General features: G+C 35.1%; 1 protein-coding gene across 1 annotated transcript; it reads right to left on the reverse strand.

Moving 5' to 3' along the window:
• Window positions 1-2,384: 2,384 nt before the first annotated feature.
• On the reverse strand, window positions 2,385-20,306 carry alp3 (alkaline phosphatase 3). Its single transcript, XM_087796179.1, has 10 exons — window positions 20,188-20,306; window positions 19,950-20,065; window positions 15,033-15,207; window positions 14,744-14,916; window positions 12,756-12,896; window positions 12,610-12,679; window positions 10,402-10,536; window positions 6,688-6,879; window positions 3,856-3,972; window positions 2,385-2,683 (listed from the first exon to the last, which is right to left on the reverse strand). The coding sequence occupies exons 1-10, from the start codon at window positions 20,237-20,239 to the stop codon at window positions 2,385-2,387; spliced, it is 1,470 nt and encodes a 489-aa protein (XP_087652305.1). The 5' UTR covers window positions 20,240-20,306.
• Between the last annotated feature and the right edge of the window lie 750 nt (window positions 20,307-21,056).

Genomic DNA, 21,056 nt, shown 5'->3' on the forward strand with positions numbered 1-21,056 from the left:
AATTAAGGGAAAAGAAGTCAGTTACGACCTCACTTTTGTTTTATTAAATTAAAAATTACAATGGTTTTTTTTCTGATACGTTCTTTAATCCAAAAATGTGTTTGTGGATCCAATTTATAATCAAATATTTGCCACTTCCGTCAGTACATAAATGGGGAAAATACATTTTCTAAAGATAAGTTTATTGTTTAAACATGATCCTGATTTTATCCAAAAGTCTCTTTAATGAACGTCAAATAAACGATTGTTTCATAACTAAAATTAATGGAAGAAAGTTTTTTTAAAACATGTAATTGATTTATTTTTTGCTACTTTTAATAACGTGTATAATATGTTTTGAATAAGCTTCTGCGTCACAAACGTTATCCAAGAGTTTCATCATCCGGTGCTACAGCGCCACCCAGCGGAGAGATTCATTCAAAGAGCAACTGCATCGTAAAGAAGTTTTTCTACCATTCTGCGTATTTAAAAACGCGTGAAAACTTTCTGTTTAATATATATATGTTATAATGCATAATATAGTATTAATGAAAGATACGTTGATGGAATTAAGTATATTTTTTATGATTATTAAACAAATATGTTGAAAATGCAACATAAGGATCAATAAATAAATGGGGTCACGACACAGACGTCGCTCATTCATGTGGAACAAAATAAAAGCATTTAAAGGTCGCTGTAACCTGAACCATCATCATCATCATCTGCCGGCCCAGGATTTATCCGCTGAAAGCCAATCCAAACTAATTTAACAAAAGAGGTCGCTCTCATACCGACTCTGTCGACCCAGACGACCCATCAAATCCAGTCACATGACCTTTGACCTTTGCCAGAGTCTGAGCTGTTCCCTGAAAGATGATTTGATTCCATGATTTTTTTTTTTTTTCCTTGTTAAAAAGTCTGAGCTGCAGATTGTTCCTGATCACCATGTTCTTTGGTTTCATCGGATAAAATGAAAATCTTTTTTTAGGAAAAAGTTCTTCAAATCTTGTCCTTTACTTGTTCAGGAAGAAGATGAAACATTGAATAATTCATCATTTAAATCTACTTTTATTTATAACATAAGACGTTTATTTTATGTTTCATAACATTTCCATTCATATAATAATATTAATAAAAACAACAATATAATGACAATTATTATTTCTATTATTATAATATAAAACAGGAAGTTTATGAGTGTATTTCTAGAAAAGTTACTTCATGTTAATCAACTGTGACCAACATTCAATTATATTCATTTCTTTATTTCATATGAAACTTAATTATCTAAGTATAGTAATAATTAGGAAATGATGTAAATATTATTGTTTATTTAATTAGTAAATAATTAACCAATAATTTATTTCAGGTTCATTTCCAGACTTTTTCTTTTTCACAGGATATAATATTTCCTATAAAGTGAATTAAAATAGAAAATAAAAAAGGTATAATTCATTCATTCAAACGTCAAATATAGAAATTATTCAATTTAAATATTTTAACAATGATCAATATTTTTAATGGCATCGATAAACTTCCACACTCACATTTACCTGCTGCCTTTTTAGCATTTGAAATAGCAGTGATTGCGATGAGCTTGTTGCACCAGCAGGGGGCAGAAGAACGAGTCGGACGTTCACGCGTGTTATTGTCATCATAGGAAACCTTTTCTTGATTCTCAAAATGTAGTAATAAATAGGTTATGATGTAAATATAATTTTTTATTTAAATAGTAAATAATTAACCAAGAATGTATTTCAGCTTCATATTCAGACTTTTTTTTTCACAGGAAAAAATATTTTCTATAAATTAAACTAACTTTTGATGATGTGTTCACAGTTTAAATCGATGTATTTATTTATTTAATGATTTTTTTCATATTTTTTATAACATTTTAGTTTTTGTTTGTTGAGTCAAATTTTCTTTTGTTATTTAGTTTAATGGTTTTGTGTAGTTGTTGTTGTTTTTTGTGCCATGTTTATGATTTTTAAATATTTAATAATATACATCTTTTTATCAAATAAAAATGATCAAAATAAATTATTTTAACAACTATAAATAATCAGTCGTAAACATTTCTACATTTTATTCGTTTGACTCAAATCTAAGTATATCAGTGCCATCAAAAATGTAATTATTTCAACTCAAATTTAAAATTATATACATGCTTATTGTTTTTTTAAGCTTCGAATTAAGTTGTTTTTTTGCCAACTTAACTCTCTTGTTATCTCAGGGTCAAAGGTTCACCTTGACCCAGAGACAACACAAGGGATACCACAAACACAATATGATTAACTGCCTTTTTTGGCATTTAAATTTTTGATTGTAATGAACTTTTTGCACCAGCAGGTGGCAGTTTTCAAATAATAAGTCAAACGTTCATGAACTTGTTTTATTGTCGTCTACAGCAGAGCTCTGAGTGACAGCAGGGCGGCGAGGACGGTGGGCGTGAGCGCGGCGGCGGCGTTCCTGTCGGCCCTCAGAGTGGTGTGCAGGTAAGGGGGCGGAGTCAGTCTCTGACAGTGCCGCTGGTCGGCGCCCACGCAGGCGGCGTAGGCCATGGCGTGAGCCACGAAGTTCTGCTCCTGGACTCCGCGGAACAGGTGAGACATGGGCCCGCGGGCCAGAACCGCCACGTCCTCGCCGCTGTGCGTGGCCGACTCTGTGGGCACGGCGGCGAACTGAACGTAGTCCTTCGTTTCTGGAGCGAGAGAAATACGTTTGGTATTGACCCAAAATAGGTTAAAAATTATAAAATATATAATGTTTTCTTCAGTTAATATAATTTTGTTTCAACCCTTGAACACTTTGACCCAGAGACAACACAAGGGATACCACAAACACATTTGTTTTCAAGCCTTCGGGTCATCTTGACCCAGAGAAAACACAAGGGATACCACAAATACATTGGTTTTCAAGTCTTCGGGTCACCTTGACCCAGAGACAACACAGGGGATACCACAAACACATTTGTTTTCAAGCCTTCGGGTCATCTTGACCAGGGGATAACACAAGGGATACCACAAACACATTTGTTTTCAAGCCTTCGGATCATCTTGACCAGGGGATAACACAAGGGATACCACAAACACATTTGTTTTCGGGCTTACAGGTCACCTAGACCCGGAGACAAGACAAGGGATACCGCAAACACATTCCTTTTTGGGCCTTCGGGTTATCTTGACCCAGAGACAACACAAGGGATACCACAAACACATTTGTTTTCAAGCCTTTGGGTCATCTTGACCCAGAGACAACACAAAGGATACCACAAACACATTTTTTTTCAAGCCTTTGGGTCATCTTGACCCAGAGACAACACCAGGGATACCACAAACACATTGTTTTTTGGGCCTTCGGGTCACCTTGACCCAGACACAACACAAGGGATACCACAGACACATTGGTTTTCGGGCCTTCGGGTCACCTTGACCCATAGACATCACAAGGGATACCACAAACACATTTGTGTTCAACCTTGACCCAGAGACAACACAAGGGATACCACAAAAACATTTGTTTTCAGGCCTTCGGGACACCTTGACCCAGAGACAACACAACTTAATCCTAATTTCATGAAGTTAATTCTTGTAAAATGAAGTAATAAATAATTAAAAATCTCAAACCAAACAAAAATATTTAAGGTTAAATGAAAGACTTTTCGTGATGATTTCAATTTTGATTTACTTTTACCTTTTTCTACTACAATCATTTGTACTTCAATAGTTATTTTTGTAGTTTTATATATTAAGGCTTTTTATATCATTTTTCTTGTCTTGCAGCTTGACGGTCCCTAACTACTCTCCCAGTACGTCCTCACTGGACGAGGGCGTCGGCCATCTTGTCTCTGCGTCTGACTGACTCCCATCTTACTCGTGTCCACGTCACGAAGGTCCGGACGCTTCCCGGCCGTGAGCTTGTGTCCCGGTCCGTTCCCGTACATCAGGGTCGTGTACGGAAGGAAGTCCGCGGCCCAGAGAGGAGATTTACCTGCAGACACCAAAATATTTGTAAATATATACCTTTAGGTTTGTTTACTGACGTCAGTTCAGATCATGAGTTCACGTCCCTTTTCACAAACACAGGAAATGAGTTAAAATTAGAAGAAAATCCACCAAAAAATTAGCAGATCACAGTAAATACTGTAAATAAAAAAGTAAAAAAAATCATTAAAATCAAAAAAGAATTAAAAAACAACAGAAATGTATCTATTTTTTTCCTTGAATTTTGAAATCCCGCAAGATCCCGGCAATGACTGAGGACGAGAGGATACAGTGACTCCAGCTGCTTTTAAAGCTGATGTTTGGACATATTTTGGTTTGAAAACAATTGAAAGTAGTTACGACTTCGTCAAGAGTCATGTGGTCTGTAAATACTACAACACCAGAGTCAAGTACTGGACAATACTTCACATATAAACTTGTTACTACAGTATCTCTATATATTGTATCGTTGCCCCTGTATCCTGCGACATATAAAATCATATTCTTGACAATACAAACTCCTACAAACTTGTTTAACTTGTTACATTCGCAAAGATCCCACGTGATCCTGGCGATGACTGAGGACGAGAGGATGCAGTGACTCCAGCAGCTTTTAAAGCTGATGTTTGGACATATTTTGGTTTCAAAATAAATGAAAGCAGTTACGACTTCGTCAAGAGTCATGTGGTCTGTAAATTCTACAACACCAGAGTCAAGTACTCGACAATACTACAAATATATACTTGTTACTACAGTTTCACTATATATCGTATCGTTGACCCTCTATCGTGATATGTTTCAGAAGTTTCTTGGCAATTCAAATCCCTGGTAGACTGTTTTCATCCCAAGATGCTAAAAGCAGAAAAAAAACATTTTAAAAACCAAACTTGAGTGAATCAAAAACTTTCCAACAGACTCAAGTATAGTTATTTTAATTATTCTTATGTATCTGTTGAATAAGATGCTTTCACCTCAAATGATAAATAAATAAATGCATCATTTTTATCTACATATTTTGTCGGTAGAAGCAAATAAAAAAATATATTTTTGTTCTCGAACTTGAAGGAATTCATGGTGTTCTTTAACTTCCTGCCTCGCCTCAGAAACAGTGACATCATCAGCGGTTGCCACGGCAGCAGTCGACTCTAATGACCAGCAGTGAAGACCTGTCGCTTGTTCTTATGTCATCGTTTACGATCAATAATCCGCTTTATTGGTTTGATTATGGACGAGCTGGAGGATGCAGATGAGCTGCAGTGATGGTGGGTGAGAGAGAGAAGGGGTGAGAGAAGGGGTGAGAGAAGGGGTGAGAGAGGAAGGTAAACGGGGGAGAGAACGAGGGACTGAAATAGAAAAGGCGGAGGAGAGACGACATCTCTGTGCGGTGACTTCAGCTGTAATTGCAGAGGAAAGAAGGAAGAAGAAATGTCAAGCAGTTGCACACACACACACACACACACACACACACACACACACACACACACACACACACACACACACACACACACACACACGCGCGCGCACACACACACACACACACACACTCTCTCACACACACTGATAGTCAAGAGTTTCCTGAAAGAGAACCTGAGGCTTAAATCATTACATAAAAGTCGAACAATATAAAATATTTGACGTTTTTATGAAATAAATGTTAATACTTTTCTTCCTACAAAACCACATTTTTCTTCATAAAAGTGATAGAAAACGAATTCAAACACTTATTTTATAGGAAGTTTAGTACGTATTAATGTTTTACCTTCTTTTTTATGATTTTAATCAGGGTTTTTTAAAAAGAAATAAGAAAAAATCAGAGATGAAGTCATTTAAAAATTAACACAAATATATTGAAATAGCAAGTGTTGTTATTGTTTCAATATTTTTGATTGTAATTATTTTTTAAATAACTCTAAACACACACATGATTAAAAAAAAAGTTAAAAATAAATGGTTATTAAACCGTTTTTCATAACGAAAAGTTGCTTTTTTTTTTCTTCTTAAACACAAAATAATCTTTATAAAAGTGTCACAAGTTATTGAAACTTATTTTTCAAGGAGTTTAATATGTATTAAAGTTTTACCTTTTTTTATGATTTTAATCAGTTTTTAAAAATTAAATAAGAAAAATATCAGTGAAGAAGTTGTTTAAAAATACAAATGAACACAGATGAAAATATATTGAAATATCAAGTATTGTTATTATGTGTCAATATTTTCATTTTAATTTAAAAAAGATATAAACATACATAAATAAAAATCTTAATTCAAACTTTTTTCATAACAAAACGTTGCTATTTTGTTCCTTAAACCCAAAGTAATCTTTCTGGGAGTTTCAGAACAAATGTTAACTATTTTCTAAAGTGTTAAATTACTGATGTAGTTTTACACTTACAATTAAAAAATGCAATGAAAAACAGATGAAAATACATTTAAATCGCAAATTAGTTTAAATAGAAAACCTCAAACAAGAAGCTCAAGAATATGAAATATTTGACCTTGATATAAAAAATGTATTTCTTCCAAAAACATTTCTTTAAAAAAAAAAAGGGTTTTGTATTATTTTTGCCCTTAAAGTTTTTTTTAAGCTATTATTAAATTAAAAAACAAACTGAAATATAATAGTTTAAAATATATTTTTAAAAGCCAGTAGTGTGTTTTCTTTTAAATGACTTCAAAGTACAAGTTTGATCCTGACGAAAGAAAGTGAGAGTGAGAGTATTACCCAGAATGCTTTGCCCTCTGAAGGGGTACCCGTTGAAGGTGAAGGGGTGAGAGTGGTCGGCCATGGCTATGGTCAGAGTTTCCTCCTCGTCCGTCAGTTGAAGACCTTTAGCGATGGCGTCGTCCAGAGCGACGGCTTCGTGCAGCGCCATGTAGGCTCGACCGTCGTGGTGCGCCTGGTCGATGCGCCCGCCTGGAGACGGTTAGTCACGTTAGTCATGTTAGTCATGTTAGTCAAGTTAGTCATGTTAGTCACGTTATTCACGTTAGTCAAGTTAGTCAAGTTAGTCATGCTAGTCATGTTAGTCATGTTAGTCACGTTAGTCACGTTAGTCACGTTAGTCACGTTAGTCAAGTTAGTCATGCTAGTCATGTTAGTCACGTTAGTCACGTTAGTCACGTTAGTCACGTTAGTCACGTTAGTCAAGTTAGTCATGTTAGTCACGTTAGTCACGTTAGTCACGTTAGTCACGTTAGTCAAGTTAGTCATGCTAGTCATGTTAGTCACGTTAGTCACGTTAGTCACGTTAGTCACGTTAGTCACGTTAGTCAAGTTAGTCATGTTAGTCACGTTAGTCACGTTAGTCACGTTAGTCACGTTAGTCATGTTAGTCATGCTAGTCATGTTTGTCATGTTAGTCAAGTTAGTCACGTTAGTCATTTTAGTCACGTTAGTCAAGTTAGTCATGCTAGTCATGTTAGTCATGTTAGTCACGTTAGTCACGTTAGTCATGTTAGTCACGTTAGTCAAATTAGTCACGTAAGTCAAGTTAGTCATGTTAGTCATGTTCGTCATGTTAGTCATGCTAGTCATGTTTGTCATGTTAGTCAAGTTAGTCACGTTAGTCATGTTAGTCACGTTAGTCAAGTTAGTCATGCTAGTCATGTTAGTCATGTTAGTCACGTTAGTCACGTTAGTCACGTTAGTCAAGTTAGTCATGTTAGTCATGCTAGTCATGCTAGTCATGTTTGTCATGTTAGTCAAGTTAGTCACCTTAGTCACGTTAGTCAAGTTAGTCATGATAGTCACGTTAGTCACGTTAGTCACGTTAGTCACGTTAGTCACGTTAGTCACGTTAGTCACGTTAGTCACGTAAGTCATGATAGTCATGTTAGTCACGTTAGTCACGTTAGTCACGTTAGTCACGTTAGTCACGTTAGTCCCGTTAGTCACGTTAGTCACGTTAGTCACGATAGTCATGTTAGTCATGTTAGTCACGTTAGTCACGTTATTCACGATAGACACGTTAGTCACGATAGCCATGTTAGTCACGTTAGTCATGTTAGTCATGTTAGTCACGTTAGTCATGTTAGTCACGTTAGTCATGTTAGTCACGTTAGTCATGTTAGTCATGTTAGTTATGATAGTCATGTTAGTCATGTTAGTCACGTTAGTCAAGTAAGTCACGTTAGTCATGTTAGTCAAGTTAGTCATGTTAGTCACGTTAGTCATGTTAGTCACGTTAGTCACGTTAGTCATGTTAGTCATGTTAGTCATGATAGTCATGTTAGTCATGTTAGTCATGTTAGTCATGTTAGTCATGATAGTCGTGTTAGTCATGTTAGTCATGTTAGTCATGTTAGTCATGATAGTCATGTTAGTCATGTTAGTCATGTTAGTCATGTTAGTCATGTTAGTCACGTTAGTCATGTTAGTCACGTTAGTCATGTTAGTCATGTTAGTCACGTTAGTCATGTTAGTCATGTTAGTTATGGTAGTCATGTTAGTCATGTTAGTCATGTTAGTCACGTTAGTCACGTTAGTCATGTTAGTCATGTTAGTCATGTTAGTCAAGTTGGTCATGTTAGTCACGTTAGTCACGTTAGTCATGTTAGTCATGTTAGTCAAGTTGGTCATGTTAGTCAAGTTAGTCATGTTACTCATGTTAGTCACGTTAGTCATGTTAGTCAAGTTAGTCATGTTAGTCATGTTAGTCACGTTAGTCATGTTAGTCATGTTAGTCATGTTAGTCAAGTTGGTCATGTTAGTCAAGTTAGTCATGTTACTCATGTTAGTCACGTTAGTCATGTTAGTCAAGTTAGTCATGTTAGTCATGTTAGTCATGTTAGTCACGTTAGTCATGTTAGTCAAGTTAGTCATGTTAGTCATGTTAGTCACGTTAGTCATGTTAGTCATGTTAGTCATGTTAGTCATGTTAGTCAAGTTAGTCATGTTAGTCATGTTACTCACGTTAGTCATGTTAGTCATGTTAGTCACGTTAGTCATGTTACTCATGTTAGTCACGTTAGTCATGTTAGTCACGTTAGTCATGTTAGTCAAGTTAGTCATGTTAGTCATGTTAGTCACGTTAGTCATGTTAGTCATGTTAGTCATGTTAGTCAAGTTGGTCATGTTAGTCATGTTAGTCACGTTAGTCACATTAGTCACGTTAGTCAAGTTGGTCATGTTAGTCAAGTTAGTCATGTTAGTCACGTTAGTCACGTTAGTCACGTTAGTCACGTTAGTCATGTTAGTCACGTTAGTCATGTTAGTCACGTTAGTCATGTTAGTCAAGTTAGTCATGTTAGTCATGTTAGTCAAGTTAGTCATGTTAGTCATGTTACTCACGTTAGTCATGTTAGTCATGTTAGTCACGTTAGTCATGTTACTCATGTTAGTCACGTTAGTCATGTTAGTCACGTTAGTCATGTTAGTCAAGTTAGTCATGTTAGTCATGTTACTCATGTTAGTCATGTTAGTCATGTTAGTCATGTTAGTCAAGTTGGTCATGTTAGTCATGTTAGTCACGTTAGTCACATTAGTCACGTTAGTCAAGTTGGTCATGTTAGTCAAGTTAGTCATGTTAGTCACGTTAGTCACGTTAGTCACGTTAGTCATGTTAGTCACGTTAGTCATGTTAGTCAAGTTAGTCATGTTAGTCAAGTTAGTCATGTTAGTCATGCTAGTCATGTTAGTCACGTTAGTCATGTTAGTCATGCTAGTCATGTTAGTCACGTTAGTCAAGTTAGTCATGTTAGTCATGTTAGTCAAGTTAGTCATGTTAGTCATGCTAGTCATGTTAGTCACGTTAGTCACGTTAGTCACGATAGTTAACCCTCTTGTTGTCTCTGGGTCATGGGTCAACCACCTCCACCACTGCATATATGTTTCTGGAAGCCTTTGGCCCTTGATCCAGAGACAACACAAGGGATACCACAAACACATTTAATAAATGTAACATAAACGACTTTAATATGGTAATAAATGTAATATATACAAAGTGAATTAAGTAATATAATATACTGTAAATGACTTTAATATGGTAATAACTGTACTACAACTTTATTCTCGTAATAAATGTAATATATCAACAGTTACTATGTATTAAATGGATGATTATGATTATATATTACTTTATAATATTACATATTATATATAACTTTAATATTGTAATACATGGAATAAATACTACATTAATATCGTAATAACTGTATTATATACCACATTATTCTCCTAATAAATTTAATATATAGATGTTTAATTGAAAGAAAATTGAGTAAAATATATTGAACTAAACTTAAAGTCATAATAAATGTAATATTATATATTACTTTAATCACGTATTAAACTTTACATTTATACGACACACACACACACACACACACACAAACATCCAGTGAGCGGATCAATGACTCTATTGATCCAGGATGTGAGTTATTTATAGTCGAGCAGATCATCAGTGGACATGATGAGTGACAGGTGTCAACGTCTCACCCTCCACCAGCAGGAAGAATCCTCTCGGGTTCTTCTGCAGGATCCTGATGGCTTTCTCCGTGGTCTCCACGAGGGACGGGTCCAGGAGAGGATCCCGGTCCGCCTCGTAGCGCAGATCCCCGGGTTCGAACAGAGCTGGAGAGAGAACATGGAATTATAAATGATTCAAGGGACATGAAGTAACATTCAAAACACACACAAAAACCAACATAGACACACACAAAAAAACACAAAACTAAGTTATATATATTTTTTTCTTTTTAATTAAAATATATTCTAATTATAAACCCAAATAAATGAAACTGGAAAATTCCATAAAAAACAAATTAAAAATAGTAATTAAAAAAGAAATTAGACAAAACCATAAACACAAACTCACAAATCGATAAAAACACCAATAATAATAAAAAAAGATCTTAAAAAATGCATCTCCTCTTTTATTAAAATGTCGAAGTTAAAGAATAAACAAAAATCACTCAATAAAACCAACAATAAATAAAAAAAAATAAAAAAAAACGTTTTCTAAAGGAGGAAAAAAAGCTGTAATCGTAAACAACTATTACACGACACAAATTATAAAAAATATTAGCTAAAGAAAAGATTAATACAAATTATAAAACACACTAAATCAACAACAAGACATCTAAACTGATGAGCCTGTTGAGAATAGTTCAAATAAACGAAATAAAATAAAATATAAACATAGTTGTTGTTTTTTATTAATCGTAGGCAAAAACAACACATTTCTGAGGAACACAAACTACATTTAACAAAAAGACGAAAGTAAAAAAGTATTTCTGACTCACAAATGTTATCCCAAAATAATACTGACAGAACATAACACAAAGTCTTTAATAATGGGATAAAATGTCCCAAAATTATGCTTCAGGAACATAACAAAAAGATTTTAATGATGGGAAAAATGTCCTCTTTGTACAACTTGTCCGCACGAGTATTTATTTTATGTTTTTAATGCCGAGCGAGTCGTGTTAAAAATAAAAACCTTTAATGAAATAATTTCTCAAACTGTCCAACCAAATGAAAACGGCCTCTGGCTTCAACATAAATTAGTTTTTTTTACTGCGAAGAAGCAGGAAAATGTTATAAAACTTAATGTTCTTCGAGTCTTGAGACTTAAACTGATGATTTCAATCCATCAGAAGAAAGAAATAAAATACTTTAACTTTAATAAAACATCATTTTTAAAGTAGTCGGGAGTGAGTTGGAACTCAAGGAGCCAGAAATCACATCAGAAAAGTTTTTTATCAGGAATAAATATTATCTTCATTAAAACTAGAAACAAAAACTATGCCGTCATGATTAGAGGTTTTATTTAGGTTTTGAAAACTGTTTGTTAAAGGTTGTTGGGTTGTTTTCTTTTTATATATATATATATAAAATCATTTAAACTATTTCAATTTTAAAGACTTTGTTTTATGTTCTGTCAGTATTAATTTGGATTTTTTTTTTAATGCTACATGCTTTTGTATCTTCTTTCAGAACTAACCATTTTTCATTTGTTACACACTTTGTGTTATGTTCTGTCAGAATGATTTTTGTAACATTCTTTTTCCGCCATTTAAGACTTTTTGTTATGTTCTCTCATTTTTCTTTTGGGACATTCTTTCCCGTCATTAAAGATTTTGTGTTATGTTTTGTCAGTATTATTTTGGGACATTTATTTCCTTTTATTTAAGATTTTGTGTTATGTTCTATGAGTATTATTTTAGGATTTTTCATTTAATTGTTACAGACATTGTGTGACGTTCTATCAGAATTATTTGGGAAAATGTATCCCTTGTTAATGACTTTGTGTTATGCTCTGTCAGAATTGTTTTGGGACATTTTTGTTCAATGTTAAAGGGCTTTATTGATGTTTTTTAAAGAATTTTTTTAAAAAAAGGAACATTTTCTTTACTTGTCCTTCTAGTTGACATTTATGTCCGAACCATATTCGTGTTGTTTTCTGTCCCGACCGTTAAGAGTCGTATTTTAAATGTGTGGCCACAAATACTCACAACATCAAAGAAAACACAGACTGTCTTCTCTGAAATAAGGAAGGAGCTAAAGTGCAGCCAAGCAGTCTCTCAGCAACGCACAAGACTGACATGTCAACCCGTCATTTTTGTCATGTCAGGGATCGTCTACATTTTGCCTTCTACCTTTCAATACTTCCATGTGGTCTTTCTCTAGACCTGGAAGACTCACCCAGGAGGTAGTCCGTCTTCTCGGGGTCTACAGCGTCGAAGTCAGTCTTGTTCCACACGTAGTGAGCCACCTGAGCGACACACGGCGGTCAACATCCACCCTAGAAATCAACGAAAAGATTCACGACATTAAAAGGATTCACGTACCTTTCCCGCCTTCATGGCCCGCCACTCCTTGATCAGGTCTCGTCCGTCCCTCCTCTTCCCCCTGGAGGCGAAGTCCGTGGGGTACTCCGGGTCCGGGGTGCCCCTCGGGGTCATGTACTTCCTGCCTCCCCCGATGATCACCTGGGTTGATTTTTAATTTTTACTCAGTGTTTTTACACTGTTGTGTATCCATATTAACTCCAGTGTGTTTAGATATGTGTGTGTTTGTGTTCATGTGTACTCTAGTGTGTTTACACTTTCGTGTGTTTGTGTTCATGTGTAATCCGTGTTTTTACACTGTTGTGTATCCATATTAACTCCAGTGTGTTTAGATATATGTGTGTTTGTGTTCATGTGTACTCTAGTGTGTTTACACTGTCGTGTGTTTGTGTTCATGTGTAATCCGTGTTTTTACACTGTTGTGTATTCATGTATACTCCAGTGTGTTTAGATATGTGTGTTCATGTGTTCTCTAGTGTTTAAATATTTTTGTGTTTGGGTTCACGTGTACTCTAGTGTGTTTAAATAAGTGTGTGTTTAGGTTAATTTGTACTCAGTGTCCTTACACTATTGTGTATCTATATGAACTCCACTGTGTTTAGATATGTAATTAAGTATGCATGTGTGTGTTTGTGTTCATGTGTACTCTAGTGTTTTTAGATATTTGTGTTCATGTGTACTGTAGTGTGTTTGTTAATGTATTTGTTTGTGTTCATGTGTACTCTAGTGTGTTTATAAATGTGTGAGTTTGTGTTCATGTGTAATTTAGTGTGTTTAGAAATGTGTGTTTGTGTTCATGTGTACTTTAGTGTGTTTAGATATTTGTTTTCATGTGTACTCTAGTGTGTTTAGATATTTGTGTTCATGTGTACTGTAGTGTGTTTGTTAATGTGTGTGTTTGTGTTCATGTGTACTCTAGTGTGTTTATAAATGTGTGAGTTTGTGTTCATGTGTAATTTAGTGTGTTTAGAAATTTGTGTTTGTGTTCATGTGTACTCTAGTGTGTTTAGATATTTGTGTTCATGTGTACTCTAGTGTGTTTAGATATTTGTGTTCATGTGTACTGTAGTGTGTTTGTTAATGTGTGTGTTTGTGTTCATGTGTACTCTAGTGTGTTTATAAATGTGTGAGTTTGTGTTCATGTGTAATTTAGTGTGTTTAGAAATTTGTGTTTGTGTTCATGTGTACTCTAGTGTGTTTAGATATTTGTGTTCATGTGTACTCTAGTGTGTTTAGATATTTGTGTTCATGTGTACTCTAGTGTGTTTAGATATTTGTGTTCATGTGTACTCTAGTGTGTTTATAAATGTGTGAGTTTGTGTTCATGTGTAATTTAGTGTGTTTAGAAATTTGTGTTTGTGTCCATGTGTACTCTAGTGTGTTTAGATATTTGTGTTCATGTGTACTCTAGTGTGTTTAGATATTTGTTTTCATGTGTACTCTAGTGTGTTTAGATATTTGTGTTCATGTGTACTGTAGTGTGTTTGTTAATGTGTGTGTTTGTGTTCATGTGTACTCTAGTGTGTTTATAAATGTGTGAGTATGTGTTCATGTGTAATTTAGTGTGTTTAGAAATTTGTGTTCATGTGTACTCTAGTGTGTTTAGATATTTGTGTTCATGTGTACTCTAGTGTGTTTGTTAATGTGTGTGTTTGTGTTCATGTGTACTCTAGTGTGTTTATAAATGTGTGAGTTTGTGTTCATGTGTAATTTAGTGTGTTTAGAAATTTGTGTTTGTGTTCATGTGTACTCTAGTGTGTTTAGATATTTGTGTTCATGTGTACTCTAGTGTGTTTAGATATTTGTGTTCATGTGTACTCTAGTGTGTTTAGATATTTGTGTTCATGTGTACTCTAGTGTGTTTGTCAATGTGTGTGTTTGTTTGTCATGTACTTCCTGCCTCCCCCGATGATCACCTGGAGTCGACCACATCCGGTACCGAGCGGTCGTGAGCGACGACGACGAGGTGAGGCGAGCAAAGGACTTACGTCGATGTCGATGTTCTTCAGCAGCTGGGAAGCGATGTCGGTGCAGCCGTCCTTCTTGGCGCTGTCGGGCATGTCGGCGTCACTGTACCACTTCCTGCTGGCGCTGTGGGCGTAGGCGGTCGCCGGGGTGGCGTGCTGCACCCGAGTGGTGGAAACGATGCCAACGGACTTACCTGGAAATGACCCGTCGGACTTTTATTTTGAAGGTTCCTCTGATAAGAGACCAGCAGGTCTTGACCACCACGTGTTTTTTTCGTTTGTGTCGATAAAGGTTTGCGAGTCTTCGCACCTGCGTCTTTGGCCCACTTCATGATGGACGTGACCTCGTTGCCCTTCTGGGTCTTGCAGACGCCGTTGCGAGCGCCGGCGTTGACGCCGATGGTGTTCAGGTTGGTCTTGACTCCGCAGAGATACGCCGTCGCCGTCGCCGCGCTGTCGGGGATCTGGAAGTCTACGCTGTAGGTCTGCAGGAGAAACACTCACAGTACCTGTTGTGTGTTTGTGCGTGTGTTAAGATGTGTGTGTGTGTGTTCATGTGTACTCTGTGTTTTTACACTGTTGTGTATCCATATGAACTCCAGTGTGTTTAGATATGTGTGTGTTTGTGTTCATCTGTACTCTAGTGTGTTTACACTGTTGTGTGTTTGTGTTCATGTGTACTCAGTGTTTTTACACTGTTGTGTATTCATCTATACTCCAGTGTGTTTAGATATTTGTGTGTTTAAGTTAATTTTTACTCAGTGTTTTTACACTGTTGTGTATCCATATTATCTCCAGTGATTTAGGATGTGTGTGTGTTTGTTTTCATGTTTAATCTAGTGTGTTTAGAAATGTGTGTGTTTGTGTTCATGTGTACTCCAGTGTGTTTAGCTATTTGTGTGTTTGTGTCCATGTGTACTCTAGTCTGTTTAGACATTTGTGTGTTGAGGTTAATTTGTACTCAGTGTTTTTACACTTTTGTGTATCCATATTAACTCCAGTGTGTTTAGAAATGTGTGTGTTTGTGTTCATGTGTACTCCAGTGCGTTTAGCTATTTGTGTGTTTGTGTCCATGTGTACTCTAGTCTGTTTGGACATTTGTGTGTAGAGGTTAATTTTTACTCAGTGTTTTTACACTGTTTTGTATTCATATTAACTCCAGTGTGTTTAGATATGTGTGTGTTTGTGTTCATGTGTACTCTAGTGTGTTTGGATATTTGTGTGTTGAGATTAATTTGTACTCAGTGTTTTTACACTGTTGTGTATTCATCTATACTCCAGTGTGTTTAGATATTTGTGTGTAGAGGTTAATTTTTACTCAGTGTTTTTACACTGTTGTGTATCCATATTATCTCCAGTGATTTAGGATGTGTGTGTGTTTGTTTTCATGTTTACTCTAGTGTGTTTAGAAATGTGTGTGTTTGTGTTCATGTGTACTCCAGTGTGTTTAGCTATTTGTGTGTTTGTGTCCATGTGTACTCTAGTCTGTTTAGACATTTGTGTGTTGAGGTTAATTTGTACTCAGTGTTTTTACACTTTTGTGTATCCATATTAACTCCAGTGTGTTTAGAAATGTGTGTGTTTGTGTTCATGTGTACTCCAATGCGTTTAGCTATTTGTGTGTTTGTGTCCATGTGTACTCTAGTCTGTTTGGACATTTGTGTGTAGAGGTTAATTTTTACACAGTGTTTTTACACTGTTGTGTATCCATATTAACTCCAGTGTGTTTAGATATGTGTGTGTTTGTGTCCATGTGTACTCTAGTGTGTTTGGATATTTGTGTGTTGAGGTTAATTTGTACTCAGTGTTTTTACACTGTTGTGTATTCATCTATACTCCAGTGTGTTTAGATATTTGTGTGTTGAGGTTAATTTTTACTCAGTGTTTTTACACTGTTGTGTATCCATATTAACTCCAGTGTGTTTAGATATGTGTGTGTTTGTGTTCATGTGTACTCTAGTGTGTTTGGATATTTGTGTGTTGAGATTAATTTGTACTCAGTGTTTTTACACTTTTGTGTATTCATCTATACTCCAGTGTGTTTAGATATTTGTGTGTAGAGGTTAATTTTTACTCAGTTTTTTTACACTGTTGTGTATCCATATTAACTCCAGTGTGTTTAGACATGTGTGTGTTTGTGTCCATGTGTACTCTAGTGTGTTTGGATATTTGTGTGTTGAGGTCAATTTGTACTCAGTGTTTTTACACTGTTGTGTATTCATCTATACTCCAGTGTGTTCAGATATTTTTGTGTTGAGGTTAATTTGTACTCAGTGTTTTTACACTGTTGTGTATCCATATTAACTCCAGTGATTTAAGATATGTGTGTGTTTGTTTTCATGTTTACTCTAGTGTGTTTAGAAATGTTTGTGTTTCTGTTCATGTGTACTCTAGTGTGTTAAGATATTGTGTGTTTGTCTTCAGGTGTATTCTGTGTTTTAGATATTTGTGTGTTTAGGCTAATTTGTAATCAGTGTTTTTACACTGTTGTGTATCCATATTAACTCCAGTGATTTAAGATATGTGTGTTTTCATGTTTAGAAATGTGTGTGTTTGTGTCCATGTGTACTCTAGTGTGTTTGGATATTTGTGTGTTTAGGTTAATTTTTACTCAGTGTTTTTACACTGTTGTGTGTTTGTGTTCATGTAAGTAAGTAAGTAAGTAAGTAATATTTATTTATATAGCGCTTTTCCAGACCAGGGTCACAAACCACTTTAAACAAACAATACTCAAAAAAGTACATATTTTATTTTTTGTATCCATATTAACTCCAGTGATTTAAGATATGTGTGTTTTCATGTTTAGAAATGTGTGTGTTTGTGTTCATGTGTAATCATTGTTTTCACACAGTTGTGTATTAATCTATACTCCAGTGTGTTTAGATATGTGTGGGTTTGTGTTCGTGTGTACTCTAGTGTGTTTAAATATTTGTGTGCTTAGGTTAATTGTACTCAGTGTCTTTAGACTATTGTGTATCCATGAACTCCACTGTGTTTAGATATGTAAGTAAGTAAGTATGTGTGTGTTTGTGTTCATGTGTACTCTAGTGTGTTTACATATTTGTGTTAATGTGTACTCTAGTTTGTTTGTAAATGTGTGTGTTTGTGTATTCATGTGTACTGTAGTGTGTTTATAAATGTGTGTGTGTGTTTGTTTTCATGTGTAATTTAGTGTGTTTATAAATTTGTGTTTGTGGTCATGTGTACTCTAGTGTGTTTAGATATTGGTGTTCATGTGTACTCTAGTGTTTTTGTAAATGTGTGTGTTTGTGTTCATGCATACTCTAATGTGTTTAGATATTTGTTTGTTTGTGTTCATGTGTAATTTAGTGTGTTTACAAATGTGTGTTTGTGTTCATGTGTACTTTAGTGTGTTTAGATATTGGTGTTCATGTGTACTCTACTGTGTTTACAAATGTGTGTTTGTGTTCATGCGTACTCTAATGTGTTTAGATATTTGTTTGTTTGTGTTCATGTGTAATTTAGTGTGTTTACAAATGTGTGTTTGTGTTCATGTGTACTTTAGTGTGTTTAGATATTGGTGTTCATGTGTACTCTACTGTGTTTACAAATGTGTGTTTGTGTTCATGCATACTCTAATGTGTTTAGATATTTGTTTGTTTGTGTTCATGTGTAATTTAGTGTGTTTACAAATGTGTGTTTGTGTTCATGTGTACTTTAGTGTGTTTAGATATTGGTGTTCATGTGTACTCTAGTGTGTTTACACTGTTGTGTGTTTGTGTTCATGTCTAATCATTGTTTTTACACAGTTGTGTATTAATCTACACTCCAGTGTGTTTAGATATGTGTGTGTTTGTGTTCGTGTGTACTCTAGTGTGTTTAAATATTTGTGTGTTTAGGTTAATTGTACTCAGTGTCTTTACACTATTGTGTATCCATGAACTCCACTGTGTTTAGATATGTAAGTAAGTAAGTATGTGTGTGTTTGTGTTCATGTGTACTCTAGTGTGTTTAGATATTTGTGTTAATGTGTACTCTAGTTTGTTTGTAAATGTGTGTGTTTGTGTATTCATGTGTACTGTAGTGTGTTTATAAATGTGTGTGTGTTTGTTTTCATGTGTAATTTAGTGTGTTTATAAATTTGTGTTTGTGGTCATGTGTACTCTAGTGTGTTTAGATATTGGTGTTCATGTGTACTCTAGTGTGTTTGTAAATGTGTGTGTTTGTGTTCATGCGTACTCTAATGTGTTTAGATATTTGTTTGTTTGTGTTCATGTGTAATTTAGTGTGTTTACAAATGTGTGTTTGTGTTCATGTGTACTTTAGTGTGTTTAGATATTGGTGTTCATGTGTACTCTACTGTGTTTACAAATGTGTGTTTGTGTTCATGCGTACTCTAATGTGTTTAGATATTTGTTTGTTTGTGTTCATGTGTAATTTAGTGTGTTTACAAATGTGTGTTTGTGTTCATGTGTACTTTAGTGTGTTTAGATATTGGTGTTCATGTGTACTCTAGTGTGTTTACACTGTTGTGTGTTTGTGTTCATGTCTAATCATTGTTTTTAAACAGTTATGTATTAATCTACACTCCAGTGTGTTTAGATATGTGTGTGTTTGTGTTCTTGTGTACTCTAGTGTGTTTAAATATTTGTGTGTTTAGGTTAATTGTACTCAGTGTCTTTACACTATTGTGTATCCATGAACTCCACTGTGTTTAGATATGTAAGTAAGTAAGTATGTGTGTGTTTGTGTTCATGTGTACTCTAGTGTGTTTAGATATTTGTGTTAATGTGTACTCTAGTTTGTTTGTAAATGTGTGTGTTTGTGTATTCATGTGTACTGTAGTGTGTTTATAAATGTGTGTGTGTTTGTTTTCATGTGTAATTTAGTGTGTTTATAAATTTGTGTTTGTGGTCATGTGTACTCTAGTGTGTTTAGATATTGGTGTTCATGTGTACTCTAGTGTGTTTGTAAATGTGTGTGTTTGTGTTCATGCGTACTCTAATGTGTTTAGATATTTGTTTGTTTGTGTTCATGTGTAATTTAGTGTGTTTACAAATGTGTGTTTGTGTTCATGTGTACTCTAATGTGTTTAGATATTTGTTTGTTTGTGTTCATGTGTAATTTAGTGTGTTTACAAATGTGTGTTTGTGTTCATGTGTACTCTAGTGTGTTTAGATATTTGTGTGTTTGTGTTCATGGGCACTCTAGTATATTTGTGTTGTTGTGTTAGTATGTTTGTGTTGTTGTGTGTTTGTGTTCATACCTTAACTAAGCCCACGTTGGGGAAAGTGTCCATGGTCATCACCGTCTCTTCTCCAGACTCGTTCTTCAGTTGACCTTTCAGGATACGAGCGGCCGTGTAGGTCGTGATGCCCATCCCTGAACACACACACACACACACACACACACACACAAACACACACACACACACACAGAGAAACACGCCAAACATTGCGGTGTAATTCAAGAGTTGTGCGACAAACAAAGGTTGTGTAACAAACCGTCTCCGAGGAAAAACAAGATGTTTTTGGCCACATTGTTGTTGGTCTTCATGTCCAGAACCTGCTGCAGGGTCTTCTGGGCCCGAGACCTCCAGAACTCCGGGTCCTCCTCCTCCACTGCGGGTTCAGAGGTACTTCGTGAGAAGGAAGTCGTGCCGACACCGAACAACACTCGTGTTAGAGACGAAGGAATCAACCGTTCAGGGATTTGAAGGCGTTTGTTGAGGATCAAGAGTTCAAACTTATCTGCTGCGATCATCGATCACCGAGACACAACAGTTACACAACTCAACACTCTTGTGTGACGACACTTCAAGTCGAGTTTCTATTCATGACACAGTGTTTGCAGCAGATCGTTGAAGTAGAATCTTCTTTCTTCTCCCAAACCTCTTTTTACGTCATTTATTGTTTCGATAACTTTCTTTGTCTCGGTCGATTTGTGGGAAAAACTTTTTGGTTCTTTGTGTAAATCCTGGTGATTCTCAGCCTCATGTTTGTCATTTTTTACAAAAACATAAAACATTTTTGCTTGTATATGTTCAAGTTTTAAATGTTACATTTTTTTTAATTTCAATTCAAAATTAATCAAGTAAGAAAAACCTTTGAAATCATTTTATTAAAAAAAAAAAAAAAAATTTAAATTGAAGTTAAGTTAAGTTAATTTTTAGTTAAAGTGCTTTTTAAGTAGGAGAGAAAAAGTATTTTTTTAACTGATTATAGCTATATTTATTGGATTGAAAATATTAGTTTCCATTAAAGCAACTTGGTTAACTTTAAATTTGATTCAGAATGTATTATTAAAGCAACTTTATTTTGGTTGAAAATGTTTTTTTTCAATTAAAAGCAACTTTTCCTATTCAAAATATTTG

Source organism: Callionymus lyra, chromosome 7 (genome assembly GCF_982586985.1).
Source record: "Callionymus lyra chromosome 7, fCalLyr1.hap1.1, whole genome shotgun sequence".
NCBI classification, from domain to species: Eukaryota; Metazoa; Chordata; class Actinopteri; order Syngnathiformes; family Callionymidae; genus Callionymus; species Callionymus lyra.